The 13,582-nt window shown below is 32.3% G+C and overlaps 1 protein-coding gene across 1 annotated transcript in view; it reads right to left on the bottom strand.

Annotated features, from left to right (window-relative positions):
* CDH9 (cadherin 9) overlaps positions 1-13,582 on the bottom strand; it is a 115,313-nt gene that overhangs the window by 21,934 nt on the left and 79,797 nt on the right. Inside the window, exons 3-7 of the mRNA XM_002917048.2 lie at positions 11,739-12,033; positions 4,578-4,697; positions 3,822-3,989; positions 1,687-1,874; positions 496-749 (exon numbers count right to left, since the gene is read on the bottom strand). Coding sequence (XP_002917094.1) covers positions 496-749; positions 1,687-1,874; positions 3,822-3,989; positions 4,578-4,697; positions 11,739-12,033 — 1,025 coding nt within the window. The remainder of the gene's footprint in view (positions 1-495; positions 750-1,686; positions 1,875-3,821; positions 3,990-4,577; positions 4,698-11,738; positions 12,034-13,582) is intronic.

Below are 13,582 nucleotides of genomic sequence, written 5' to 3'. Positions count from 1 at the left end.
TGTAAAAACAAACAAAAAAGATGCTTCAACATTTTCAAATTACCTCTTAATAGCATTTCTAGAACTTTTTTTTTCTAATTCATTTGTTTATATCCCTTATTATTTGAACTATGATTTCTCCAAGAGAGACAATGAGATAAGAATCACAGCAACCAGAGGATTAAAATCACAGACTCTGGAGCCAGATGGCCTGATTCTCAAACCCAGCTTTGCCACTCACTAATTGTTTTGAAGGTTATTTAAATGCTTACTACCTTAATCTTATGACTTGCAGACAGGTATAATAATAAGATCTACCGTGTAAAGTGATGAGTCAAACGCAATAATATATTGAGATCACTTAGAAGGCAGTCCAGCTAAGAGTTTGTGCTATGGAAGTGTTTAGTCTTGTTACTGTACTTAATCACACGTAGTATAATGTAATTTTTTCACACACACTTATAAATAGTAAGAAGACTATTTTTCTGCAGACTTAAAGTTTCATAAAATACTTACTTTATTAAGTTGTTCATGGCATCTGGGTCATATGCTGTAACCTGTCCAATGATGCTGCCCTCCTTTACATCTTCATCTACTTCTATCAAGTAAAAAAGTTGACTGAACACAGGAGGCTCATCTATATCTTCCACAGATATTTTGACCACGGCTGTGTCTTTGAAAGGTCCCAAGTGTAGGAATCGTGGATCAGGGTGGGTGTTACTTGCATCCACTCTTAAAGTGTACAGCATTTTGTTTTCAAAATCTAAATTCTGAAGTTAAATAAGAAAAATTAGTAGAATATAGAAGACATGACAATGGAAGACAATATTAAAATTTAATAACCAGCTCTGTTAATAATACCAGTAATTGTGGTTAAAAAACTTTCCCAATTATTGCTTTATAGGTATGTCAAATAAATTAGTAATTTTTTGTTTTGTCTTACACTTATTCATAGAGGGTAACTGAATATAATGCTATGCACATTAGGATCAATTCCCACTTGGTAATGCATTTCACATTTTGATGGTCACAGGCAAATGTATTATCTAATGGATATATAGATTATTATTATCAAAGTTATACAAAGTTAAAATCAGAAAAAAACAGAACAAAGTAGAGATTTAGTAAACTATTCATATAAGTTGCTTCCTTTGGTCCAACATTTCTAAAACTGTTATTTTAAAAAGAAAAAAATCATATTTCATTAATCTGAACACTGAAAAGCAAGATGTGAATAAAAACACAAAAATTAGGAAAATAGAACATAATCCACATTTAGCTGGATTATAGTATGTAAAGTTTCACAATATTCTCTCCCACTGCATCCAACATAAAACATGCAGCATCTTCAGGTTTCATCTTCTTGAAGAGGCTAATTTAAATATTTTGAAAAGTGCATGAGATAAAGTTATGGCTGCATGCCTATTTTGGGGGCCACAAAAATCTAGAAGAAGTACTTTTGAGGCTATCTAACCCTGGTCTGTCTACTATAAGCACAAGCAGTTAAGGTTTTGTGTCCCTTTTAAGTATCAGTGATGATGATGGTTCACTTATTTGAGGTGAAACCACAACCATACCCACTTCTATGAAAGCTGGACAGTGTGTAAAGGATGGGAGAAATAAATCCTAGGCTTTTCTTCCCTTAACTGAAAAGCAAAAATAAACTATAAGCGCTCAATGAAAAAAATGAAGACAGCGTAAAGAAACCTGTTTGACAGTTATAATCCCTTCCTGTGTATCCTTGTCAGTGATGACATCAAACATGTCTGCTCCATCTCCTTCAGCAATGCTGTATTCCATCTCAGCATTTTCCCCCACATCAGGGTCATTGGCTTTTATCCTTCCAAGATGGGTTCCAAGAGGTACAGACTCGGGAGAATTAAATTGATACGTACCTGAAAATTAAATCAGAGGTGTTTTGACATTTCATCTCTAGATAACAAAAATCTGTGTTTCTTCTGCCTTTTTTACTTCAATAAATTAATATTAAAGTTGGAGAGTTTTTCATCATATTGAATTGATCATTTACTACATATCTAGAACTTTCAGTATTGTCATTGTATATTTTTATGTAGTTTAAATTATTTAAAAAACATGGACTTATTCTTATAACCTAAGTCAGGGATAGAAAACTAAATCCATACACAGAAACTTTCCTTCCTTCCTTCTTTCCTTCCTTCTTTCCTTCCTTCTTTCCTTCCTTTTTTCCTTCCTTCCTTCCTTCCTTCCTTCCTTCCTTCCTTCCTTTCTTCCTTCCTTCCTTTTTCCTTCTTAATTAATGCCTTAAAGTGGGATATGAATGTTTCCTTATCCTGCAGTTTTCAGCCAATCATTATATTGCACTTTGCTCTCCTTGAAAGGATTTTAGTTTGTGACTATTTATTTAAGAGACAATACGAAAAAGTTACAAAAAGAGTTAATGGAAGTTAGAAATGTTTTTAAACATTTAATATGTGCTGAACTCTGTGTAAGGCCAAAGGCTCTCTGTATTAATTTGTTTAATTCTAACACTTGTTTTCAAAAGACCAAGGTAGTAGGTACATGATCTTCACGGATAAGGCTCAGGGAAATCATCCAGTGAAATTGAGAAACGCAGGGTGATTAACTAAGTCTCTCTGACTTCAAAGTCTATACTCTTTCCAATTTGCTTGGTGATTAAGGACTTCTAAACCCAACTACCTGGATTGGAATTCTCATGAGTGGGCAAGTTAAATTCTCTGACCCTTGATTTCCTATATCTGTAAGAACAAGGTGATAATGACAGGAATTAACTCATAGGGTTTTTTTTTTTAATGAGAATTACATGAAATTATGTCTTTAATATGTTTATTCCATGGCTAGTTCATAAACACTTTTATTATTCTTGCTATTGTAGCTCTAAACCTTTTGCTAAGATTATTAAAGAGCATGGAATTATAGAGTGGCAAACCATTTGAGAATTCAAGTCCTACTCTTTCAGTTTATAATTAAGGAAACTGAATGCAAAGCTTAGATTTATGTTAATTAAGCTTATTATTTATATTCTCAGCAAACTTTTTAAAAACATTTATCAGATGTATATATCAAGCATCCAATGTTGAATCATCAAATATTTTAAATTTGACTAGTTTGGAGAATGCTCTAATGTACTGGATTCAATATCATAAATTTAAATTTGAAACCCCTTAATTGAACATTTCAAAATAGGGAGCTTTATATTTTTATATACCGTAAAAAGGAAACATTGGCAGCAAAGGATTAGAATCTTTTTATAGGAACTCATGACATGCAAAGCATCCATGGTTTAACATATATGCCTAAAATGGTGATAACTAAAACAGTATTGACTAATTTAATCTTTATAAGTAGGTAACAGATATTAGCAAACTTTAACATGTTTCAGATGCCATCAGAACTAAGATATACCATAACTCTATGGGCCATTAGGAAAAACAACTGCTGCCAATTAAACACAACTTGCATTGATTTTGATACAGTATCTGATTTCTGAGACTTTAAAACATTGAGTGTGTGTTTTAGAATCAATTAAATAAGGGGATATTATTCGTATACACAGACAAGATAACTGAGGTCAGACAAGTGACAGACATGGATTTGAAACTAGGAAGTCAGAACTGAGAGTCCACACTGTGAACCATAAAAGAGATAAGAAAAAGAGTGAGATGATCATAGTGAATACTGGGAAATCAATTTGTGGAAATTGTGATAATTTACTGGGGGGACAGGTTATGGATTTGCCTTTCTTCATAAACTAATAGTGAAAATACCAGTACAAATATTAGCCTCTGTTTGTAGTGTGTTGGAGAAGGCTTCGGACATGAGATAAATAAAACCTTCCTTACTCTGGGGAAATCGAGGAGGATTGTTGTTGACATCCGTCAGAGTGATGTTTACTGTGGTGGTTCCAGAAAGGCCTCCCATCTGGCCGCCCATGTCTTTGGCTTGTATAACCACTTGGTACTGCTCTCTGTTTTCTCTGCTCATGTCTGGTAGTGCAGTTTTTATTATGCCTTTTAGAAAAAGTAGACAAATATCTTACAATTCAATCACTGAGTTTTAAGATTAACCTATGCAAGATCTATTGATATGATGAACAGAAGTTCATCATAACAGATAAAAAGTTGGTGTACCAAATGTATGAAATCCATAAACATTAAATTGTAATTTACAGAACAGAAAGAATTCTTCCACTGTCTATTACACAGGGAACAAGGTTTGCTAAATCAATTTAATTATCTTTTTGATTAAAAAATAAACTTCATTCAAAAATCTTCAGATTGATAAGCTTACTTGATTTTGATGATTGGTCACATTCTTTAGGTTTTGAGTATTTCCTCTGACACACAAACTGCTAAATCTCTGAAATTTTGTATTTGGTGTCATGAATTTAAACTCACTAAATAATAGTCTCAAAAGCTAACAGTTCAAATAATCTATTTAAATAATAGGAAATTTGCTTTTATTTCCATGGAATACCTGTAGGGTATAAGTAAAAGCATGATACTGAATCGATAGCTTTTAAAATTCAGAAAAATCTATAATTATGCATCTATATGTATTACAACATGAGAAAGAGACCAAGTCTTAAATGTTATTACCTGATTCTGGGTCCACTGAAAAATATGGCTGTCCTTGCAATATGCTGTAGACCACTTTGGCACTGTTTCCATAGTTGGCGTCATCCGCATCTGTTGCGGTCACTTGTATAACAGATGTACCTACACGAATCCCCACCCAAACACAGACACTTAAATACTTCTAACTTCAAAAACTGTCTTTCTGAAAAATTACTGCTAGTTGTGTGGTGTGTTAGACAATGGTATATGTCTAAAGAAATTTGTTTAAATGATGCTGCCTCAAAAAAACACACTTTTATTTTTCATTCTTTTTTTAAATTTCAATATCCCTTAATTTTGTGGTTTGAGCTATCTGAGAAAAAATCAACAACCTGTTTTATCATAAAAATGAACATAATTAGACAAATGCCTTGCACTTTTAGCTGATCAAAAATATTGTAAGGAACAATTTTTCGCTGAATACAGTGCATATGCAATTTTCAACTAATGCATTTATTGATAACTGGAAATGTGTATTCAAAGATAAAACCAGCATTGGTAACACCCAGGCTTGCTTTTTACTCTGGTAAATTATTGTGTATTGTAAACAGAATAAAAAATAGAGGGGCCCTGTATTTATAGAAAACAAAATGACATAAAATTGACCTGTAACTTTGTGAGTGTTTAAGATATAAATGATTATTAAGTATCTGTATCTCCCTTTAAAATGTAGTTACCAAAGTCATATATGATTATATTTATTGATATGATACTTATTATTTGCTGCACGTAATGAATTCAGTAGATATTTCCCCCAAAAGTTAAGAAAGTATATAGTTCTGTGACATGCAAAACTGTAATTTAACACTACTCTCTGTTTAATTTTATTTTATAAAACTTAAACCATTTTCTTTTTACTTTATCACAAATTATCTTTAAAAAGATAAAAAGACTTTAAAGGGGCTAGTTTCAGGAGCTTAACATAATGTAGTATATTAATGGGCTTTTCTGATATTTCACTGATCACTATAAAGATTCAAAGCATGGTTGTAACTAAAACCTACTATGTATCCCTTGGGCAAAACGAGTTTATATGACATTTTCTAGTATACTACATACAATTTTCCAAAGTTTGACTCTGATTCTTACATACATTTTAAAATTCCTTAGGAAGAGCTAAGTTCCACCTTGGCCCTGTCACCTACTTTAACACCCCATATGTTACACACTCAAAACTTGTCTCATTGACTCTTAATGAATGTTTCTCAAAATTTGCATGCAAATCCTAAAAATTAATTAATTGTACATTAAGATTAAACTAACAGCTCATTTCCCATCAATGTATCTGAATACTAACACATGAATTTAGCAGCAGTCTTTTTTATGTTTTTTTCAAAATTAATTAACATAAGAGAACTTGAGCTGTTTCTCTTGAGGCCTAGAATTGATACTTGGTTCATTCTGGGTGAGGACTCACTGTGACTTATTCCATGGATCCTAGGTTGTTCTTTGTCATTTAAAAAACACCTACTCACGTCCTAGCCAGGCCAAGGCAGAAATAATAAAGTGATCTCCACCTCCCCACAATAATGTTTAGAAGTTAAACTAAAGTGGTTTTCTGATTTATATTGAATGTTTTAAATAAACCTATGTGAACATATGTTAGTTAGAATAAGAATTGTTTTCATAGTTGAGGATTATTTGAAATATGAATTATTCAGTGTAATCAATATGCTAAATGCAAGTAGTTAATTCATCAATTCCATGGCATGTATTTTGCTATAAGTTTCATTTTTCTTTTACTGAGGATATCATTTAATAATGAAAACAAGGAAAAATACTCCTCTATACCTTTTGACATTTATAATAATACACTTCGTTGTTAAATCTGTTTTCTGTTGTTTGATTTTTATTGTGGGTATGTAATCTTAGAACATATCCAAAAATACTTGACCTAAAAAAGACAAATAATTTAATCTAAAGAATAAAAATCAATCTTGTAATGTGACTAAAATGTTACAAACACTCGTATAATACTAGGACTATTCCTTCTCTTAGAATCATGGTAATGATTAGGAATGCCGTTAAACACTGATGAACACTGACAGCATATTATTACAATATTTATAATGGTAGAATGAAAAAAGAGAAGCACCTAGTATGTTGGACTTTAGGGAATGAATAGAGGTATTTCTTTCATAGGTTGTATTTTTTTCATAAACTTATTGCACAGTTAATGCTATTTAGTAATAAAATTAGAAAGTAGTTTCTATGTTTTTTGTAATGATTTTATAATTGTGTGTTTATAAAGATGGATTAAAAGATTGTGATTTTTATATCCCTCTGAATTTTCTGAAATAGTTATAATTTTCATTTGTTCTCAAATAATTTAAAATAAGTATTTTACTTTTATATTAAACAAAGATTAAAAAATTAAGTATAGTGAAACCTGAGCAACAAATTTATTATATTTGTTATTTGTAGGCTTTGTCCTGTGTGATATAAACTCTCCAAAGGCAGAGGCCATGTCTGGTTTTATTCAACATTTTATCTTTGAAGCCCAGCAGAGTTTCTAGCAGAGAGTCTTAATGAGAATGAACATTTACAGAATGCTTAAGGTAGGCTAAGCAAAATCCTCAGCGCTTACTTTATTCTCATGAGAAGCATGAGATGAAGGCCTTGAGACACAGAAAGGTTGCTCATGGCCACACATCTAGTAGGTGATAGAGATGGTATTCAACCTAGCCAGTCTGAGGAAAGCAGCACCATTCTAACTACTTTGTTAAATGGCTTGTCTGGCATTGTGGCTATGATTAGACACATTATTGAATCTACAGTCTGTGAACCCTAAGAAAGGGCTTGGATTAAGTCGTAAAGGATTCATTGGTGAGTTCTACATGTGAACTGTGAAAACTATGGAGGGATTTCTTGAGGAGATGGTGCGGGAGGGGAACTGGATAAGTTTTTGAGAGACCGTTTGGGGAAATACCCCGTCCATGAGAAAGTATGCATCACACCCTGCAAATCTACACAGTAGGATTTTGCCTAGATGAAGATGAATACATGCAAATATAGAAAGGTGATAGATAATCTTTAATCAAGGTATAATGACCACAAAAAAATAAAAAAATATAAAAAGTCGGGTCTACCATAAATATTTAAATCAGTGTATCCCATTTTCCTTCATTATATATCCTTATGTATTATCCAGATTATATGTTCTGATGAGAAGATGCGAATGCATTTCAGATTTCAACAATTGGAGTCATTTGATTTTAGCTTTTGAAAGGGAGAGAAGCATGTGATTCTGAGAAACACAATGGAATATGGCATATGGTTTTGACAGGAAGAAGCAGGGCCAGAAAAATAAAACAAGGAGAGGAATTGGTGAGAAAGAAAAGGAAGAGACAATTAGGACAAAAATAAACAGGGAAAAGGGGACAGTAAAGAGGAGAACACTAGAGGATATTACTGGGGAGAAGGGTAGGATAATAACAAATTTCATTTTATTTCATAAGACTTTATTTACCTCCAAGGTTAACACTAGTTTTGTTTTTTTTTTTCTTAGCTCTGATTTAAATGAAAACCACTAATATAATGAAAATAATAATAGAATCGAATTGTTGCGTATTACTTCATTTATAGAAGCATTCTTTATTATTTGATTATGTATGGGCCTTAACTCTTAGTATATAGGTTACACATAGCTTGAAAAAGTTCGCAAGTACCACCCTTTAGTTTTTCTCTGTAATTGATTAGCTGCGTAGGTAAAAACAGAGACAATCACATTTACAAAATCATACTGAGTTAATACTAATTTTCCTTTAAAGGAAACATACAATAAACCAATATAATTTTTAAATATTAAATACATAGACTTTTTATTTAGATATTTTATACATTAATAGATCTGAAATCTTAATGTAAAATGCAGTCACTCCCCTTCCTGTTATTTGTATTTAATTTTGAGAAGGACGTTTGAATTAAAAGAACAAAATAAGAAAAATACTATGGGGTAACTAACAGGGTGATGGGCATTAAGGAGTGCACATGATGTGATGACCCCTGGGTGTTATACGCAGCCAGTGAATCAATGCACACTACCTCAAAAACTAACGATGCATTATACGTTGGCTAATTGAATTTAAATAAAAAAAGAAAAATGCTGCTTTTGAGGAGTTACTAAGAGGCTAATAAAATTAGAAGTTTTCCATAATAAGCACAACTATTTTACAGTGGGGGGAAATACTAAGGGATTAAAATTATCCAGTTTTCCCTGCTTTTATTATTTTGTTTACAACTAGTACAGTAATAATTTGTGTGTTTTGTGGCAAGTCAGTCTAACTCTTTTGGGCTTATTTTTACTTATTTATTAGAAGAGGTGTAATGTGGTGTCTTCCGTGTGTGTGTGTGTGTGTGTGTGTGTGTGTGTTTGCGTAAAATATGTACATTTATACTTAAAAATTGTCACACATACAAAGTCTATCCATGGGTCAAACAGGAAGCAATTAATGCAGTGATGTCAATGTTAGTAGTAATAATAACTATCCTCCATAAATAGGATCAAGATTTACCTGTAGTTTTTATTTACTTATTATTAAGTATTTATTTATTTATTTTTATTTGAGAGAAAATCTTGAGCAGACTCCGAGCTGAGTGCAGAGCCTGTCACAGTGCTCCAACCCAGGATCCTGAGATCATGACCTGAGCCAAAACCAAGAATCAACAATTAACCACCTAGGCCCTCTGGGTGCCCCAAGATTTATTGGCAGTTTTTAAATCTTCTTTTGTTAATATGAAAAGCTGCAACCAGAGCAATACAGCTACTTGCTATATGTTTCTTCCTTTTTTCAGTTTTGTTGGAATTGTAGGCACAGAGGCAGTGCAATTGACAATGACCTAAATTCTCATTTTTAAGGCCTGCAATAACCAGAAATTTTGCTGCCCACAATTTATAGTTTATATAAATGAAATATAGATTGCCTTACAGGAAGGGCTTTTTGGACAATGTAATCTGCAAGCCTTCTTTCATGTATACACTTATATATTCTGTATTTTATTATGGGTATTGAACAAGTAAAGTCTTTTATTTTTAATAAAATATTCAAGTGCTTATTCTAGTGCTGATCTTATTACATACTTGATAAATATTAATAAAACAATGATGTAGAATACATTTAAATTAGGTAGATGATAGGAATACAGAGTAGAGAGTTAATAATATTCCATTAAACAGCACAAAATAATATGGGGAAAATACAGGTTATTTGAGTTTTAGTATTAATAGTCTGATAAGTAAATATTCTGGTTTTTAAAACGAGGTAATTCTTTGAAAAATTTAAAATTTATTCAAATATAAATCAGTTATTATCAAAATGTGTCATATTCAAATATCTGTCATCCAAATTACGCTTTTTATTCCTGTAGGTATATCAAATCTGTTTCCAGAAGGATAAATGGAAGTTTTTGTACTATTAGGTCTCAAAATATCTGACAAAATAGGGGTGCCTGGGTGGCTCAGTCAGTTAAGCATCCAACTCTTGGTTTTGGCTGAGGTGATCTCAGGGTCCTGTGATCGAGCCCAACCCCTCAATGCAGAGTCTGCTTGGGATTCTTTCCCTCTTCCTCTCACTCCCCCTCTCTTCCTCCCCCTGCTCGCACTCCCTCTCTCTTGTCCTCTCTCTTTCCCTCTCTCAAACAAATAAGTAAAATATTTTTTTTAAATATCTGGCAAAATAATGTGCATACAGAATAAACAATAATGTTTTATAAAGGTTAAAGTGTGTTAATCAGAAGACCAAACTACCTTAGAATGCTCAATAGGAAGTTGAAATGGAGAGTACAATTTTAGGTGTATCTTCATCTCAAATATAAGTCCATAAAGAGATCATGATATATATCCATCTTAGCCCACTGGTCGACCTATATGGACCAGTGCAGTACTTTCCATGGAACTATACTGGGCTAGCAGATATTTTAAAATGTTAAAGAAAACACAGCCACTCGTATTTCATCTAGGCTTTCTGATTTCATCGGACTCCTGTCTAATTTGATAACTCCCTTTCATATTATTGGAATGAATACCTGAAAAGGCAGTAGAACTGCACTTTTCTCAGATGGAAGAGTTTTCAAATGAGGTTAGAGGAAATAACTTCTTTACAAACCCCTGGTTTTTCTAGCTAGATGACACAAATAATTAAGAAACATGTTGTATCATTCACTCAGTAAAGACGGATATAAGTTTGCTTTTCCTCATAAAGAAACCGTTTTAGACTGAAACATGTATTAATTGTAATAATTTCAAAGCTAATCTCTGAAAACTGATTTTGAGATAATATTCAACTAAAAAGTTTCAAATTTTGAAAATCGGTTGCATATGTTGGATATTAATGTTAAGTTTATATCACTTCTTTTTTAATATGTAATGACTTGATAATAGCCCTTATCTCATTAACAAATCTAAACTTACACATACAGGTAAAAAATTGCATAATAACAGATGATATTTAAAATTGTAAACAGCCTTAAAAATGAAACAATTATTTTCAGTTTGCATGATAAACTATTATTCGGTAGTGGAACAGAGCTAAAATAACATTAAAACACTTCGAATATGGTTATTATGCTACGAGGTTATTTGATCTTAATTCAGGTACTTAATCTTTCAGAATCCTGAGTTCCTAATTAATAGAATGGGGATTTAAAAGTTCTGTTTCCCGTGCTTTCCACATAAAGTTGTTTCAATGATCAAATGAGATGATCAAAAGAAATTTGTCAAATGCAAGCATTAGTTTTTATGCAAAATAATGCAAGCAAAACTGTCCAAAACTCTCCCAAACTGCTGACACTATTTGATATCCCTTTTCTATTTCAAGCAAAAATACATTCAGCTTGACTGCCATTTGAATGGCAGTTGAGTAGAGGTGAAGATGTTGGTTGAAATGCAATGGAATAACTGTTCTCAGTCATCATATTTTTTAGATATCATTTTAGGTAAAAGTTACAACCTAGGAATCTTTAAAAATATATAAAATTGAAAATAATTAGAAGTGAGATAGTTAAAACTAAATAGTTTTCAGTTATATAATATATATAATTCTTATCTTGAAAGGGGCTACATATGTTAAGTATATGTCCATAATAATCACCTCAGCAAACAAACAAATAAAAATGTTAAGTTTACATAGATTAACATATACCTACCGACTCCAGACATTTCAGGAACACTCGCCGTGTATAAGTCTTTGGTGAATTTTGGTTCATTGTCATTGATATCATGGATTTTAATAATAAATTCAGATTCAGGTTCCACCTGCCTCCCGGTCTTTCTGTCTATAGCCTTGGCACGAAGAATGTATAGGGATTTTTCTTCTCTGTCTAATTTCTTTGCAGCATGAATATCTCCTGTATTTTCATCTATAACAAATAGACTGCCAGCTCCATCTCCTGTTAATATGTATTTTAAATTTCCATCTCCTTTATCTTGGTCGGTGTGAAGCTTCAGAGAGGCAGAAAAGAAGAGTTCTATAAATACATGCATTGCTAATACAGAAAAAATTAATTTTGGCACATATCAGTTTGTCTCCATATAACATCACTGAAACAGTGATTGCAATGGTTATCTTAATTTTCAGTGTGAGGATACTAAACATTTCAGTTTTATCATTCTCACCCACTTCATTATCATTCTGTACAGACCATTTGTATTGTTTTGCCTTGTACTATCTCCTTCATTTCCAGAGGACCTATTTCAGCTTTAATACTTGATGTTTGCATATTTTCCTCTTACCTTTAATACCCTTCCCCTTCTCTGCTTTGTCTCCTAACTAAATGTTTATCATAACTCATTTAAAATAGGGATGACTTCTCTGAGTCTCTAGATTAGAACAGATATGCCAGCTATGTAATTACAAAGTACATTTCAGTGTCCTATCATGATATTTATCACATTTGGTGAAATTGTTTACCATGCCCACTAAACTGTAAAATCTAAAAGAGAAAAATTGATATTTTTCTTTTAAATTGCTATGATTTCATTGAAAATGACATTAAAATGGAAAGGCATTCCATGCTTATAGATTGGAAGAACAAATATTGTTAAAATGTCTATACTATCCAAAGCAATCTACACATTTAATGTAATCCCTATCAAAATACCAACACCATTTTTCACGGAGCTTGAGCAAACAATCCTAAAATTTGTATGGAACCACAAAAGTCTTCAGTAGCTAAAACAGCCTTGGAAAAGAAAAGCAAAGCTGGAGGTATCACAATTCTAGATTTCAAGTTATATTACAAAGCTGTAGTAATCAAAACATTATGGTACCAGCACAAAAAAAAACCACATAGCTCAATGGAACAGAATAGAAAACCCAGAAATGAACCCACAACCATATGATCAGTTAATCTTCAACTAAGTATTCAGGAATATCCAATGGGAAAAAGACAGTCTCTTCAACAAATGATGTTGAGAAAACTGGACAGCAACATGCAGAAGAATGAAACTGAATGACTTTCTTACACCATACACAAAACTTAATTCAAAATGGATGAAAAACATAAAACCATAAAAATCCTAGTGGAGAACACAGGCAGTAACTTTTTTGACATTGGTCATAGCAACTTCTTACTAGATATGTCTCCTGAGGCAAGGGAAACAAAAGCAAAAGTAAACTATTGGGCCTACATCAAAAAAAAAAGCTTCTGCACATTGAAGGAAACAATCAATAAAACTAAAAGGCAACCTTTGAAATGGGAGAAAAGATATTTACAAGTGCCATATCTGATAAAGGGTTAATATCCAAAATACATAAAGAACTTAAAAAATTCAACACCCAGAAAACCAAATGATCCAATTTAAAAATAGGCAGAAGATATGAATAGACATTTTTCCAAAGGAAACATACAGATGGCCGACACATGAAAAGATGCTTCACATTGCTCATCATCAGGCAAATACAAATCAAAATCACAATGAGATAGCACCTCACACCTATCAGAATGGTTAAAATCATCAACACAAGAAACAGCAGGTGTTGGTGAGGATA

Source organism: Ailuropoda melanoleuca, chromosome 3 (assembly GCF_002007445.2).
Source record: "Ailuropoda melanoleuca isolate Jingjing chromosome 3, ASM200744v2, whole genome shotgun sequence".
NCBI lineage: Eukaryota > Metazoa > Chordata > Mammalia > Carnivora > Ursidae > Ailuropoda > Ailuropoda melanoleuca.
Note: the sequence above shows the minus strand (reverse complement) of the source record. Positions and strands in the feature narration are given on the sequence as shown.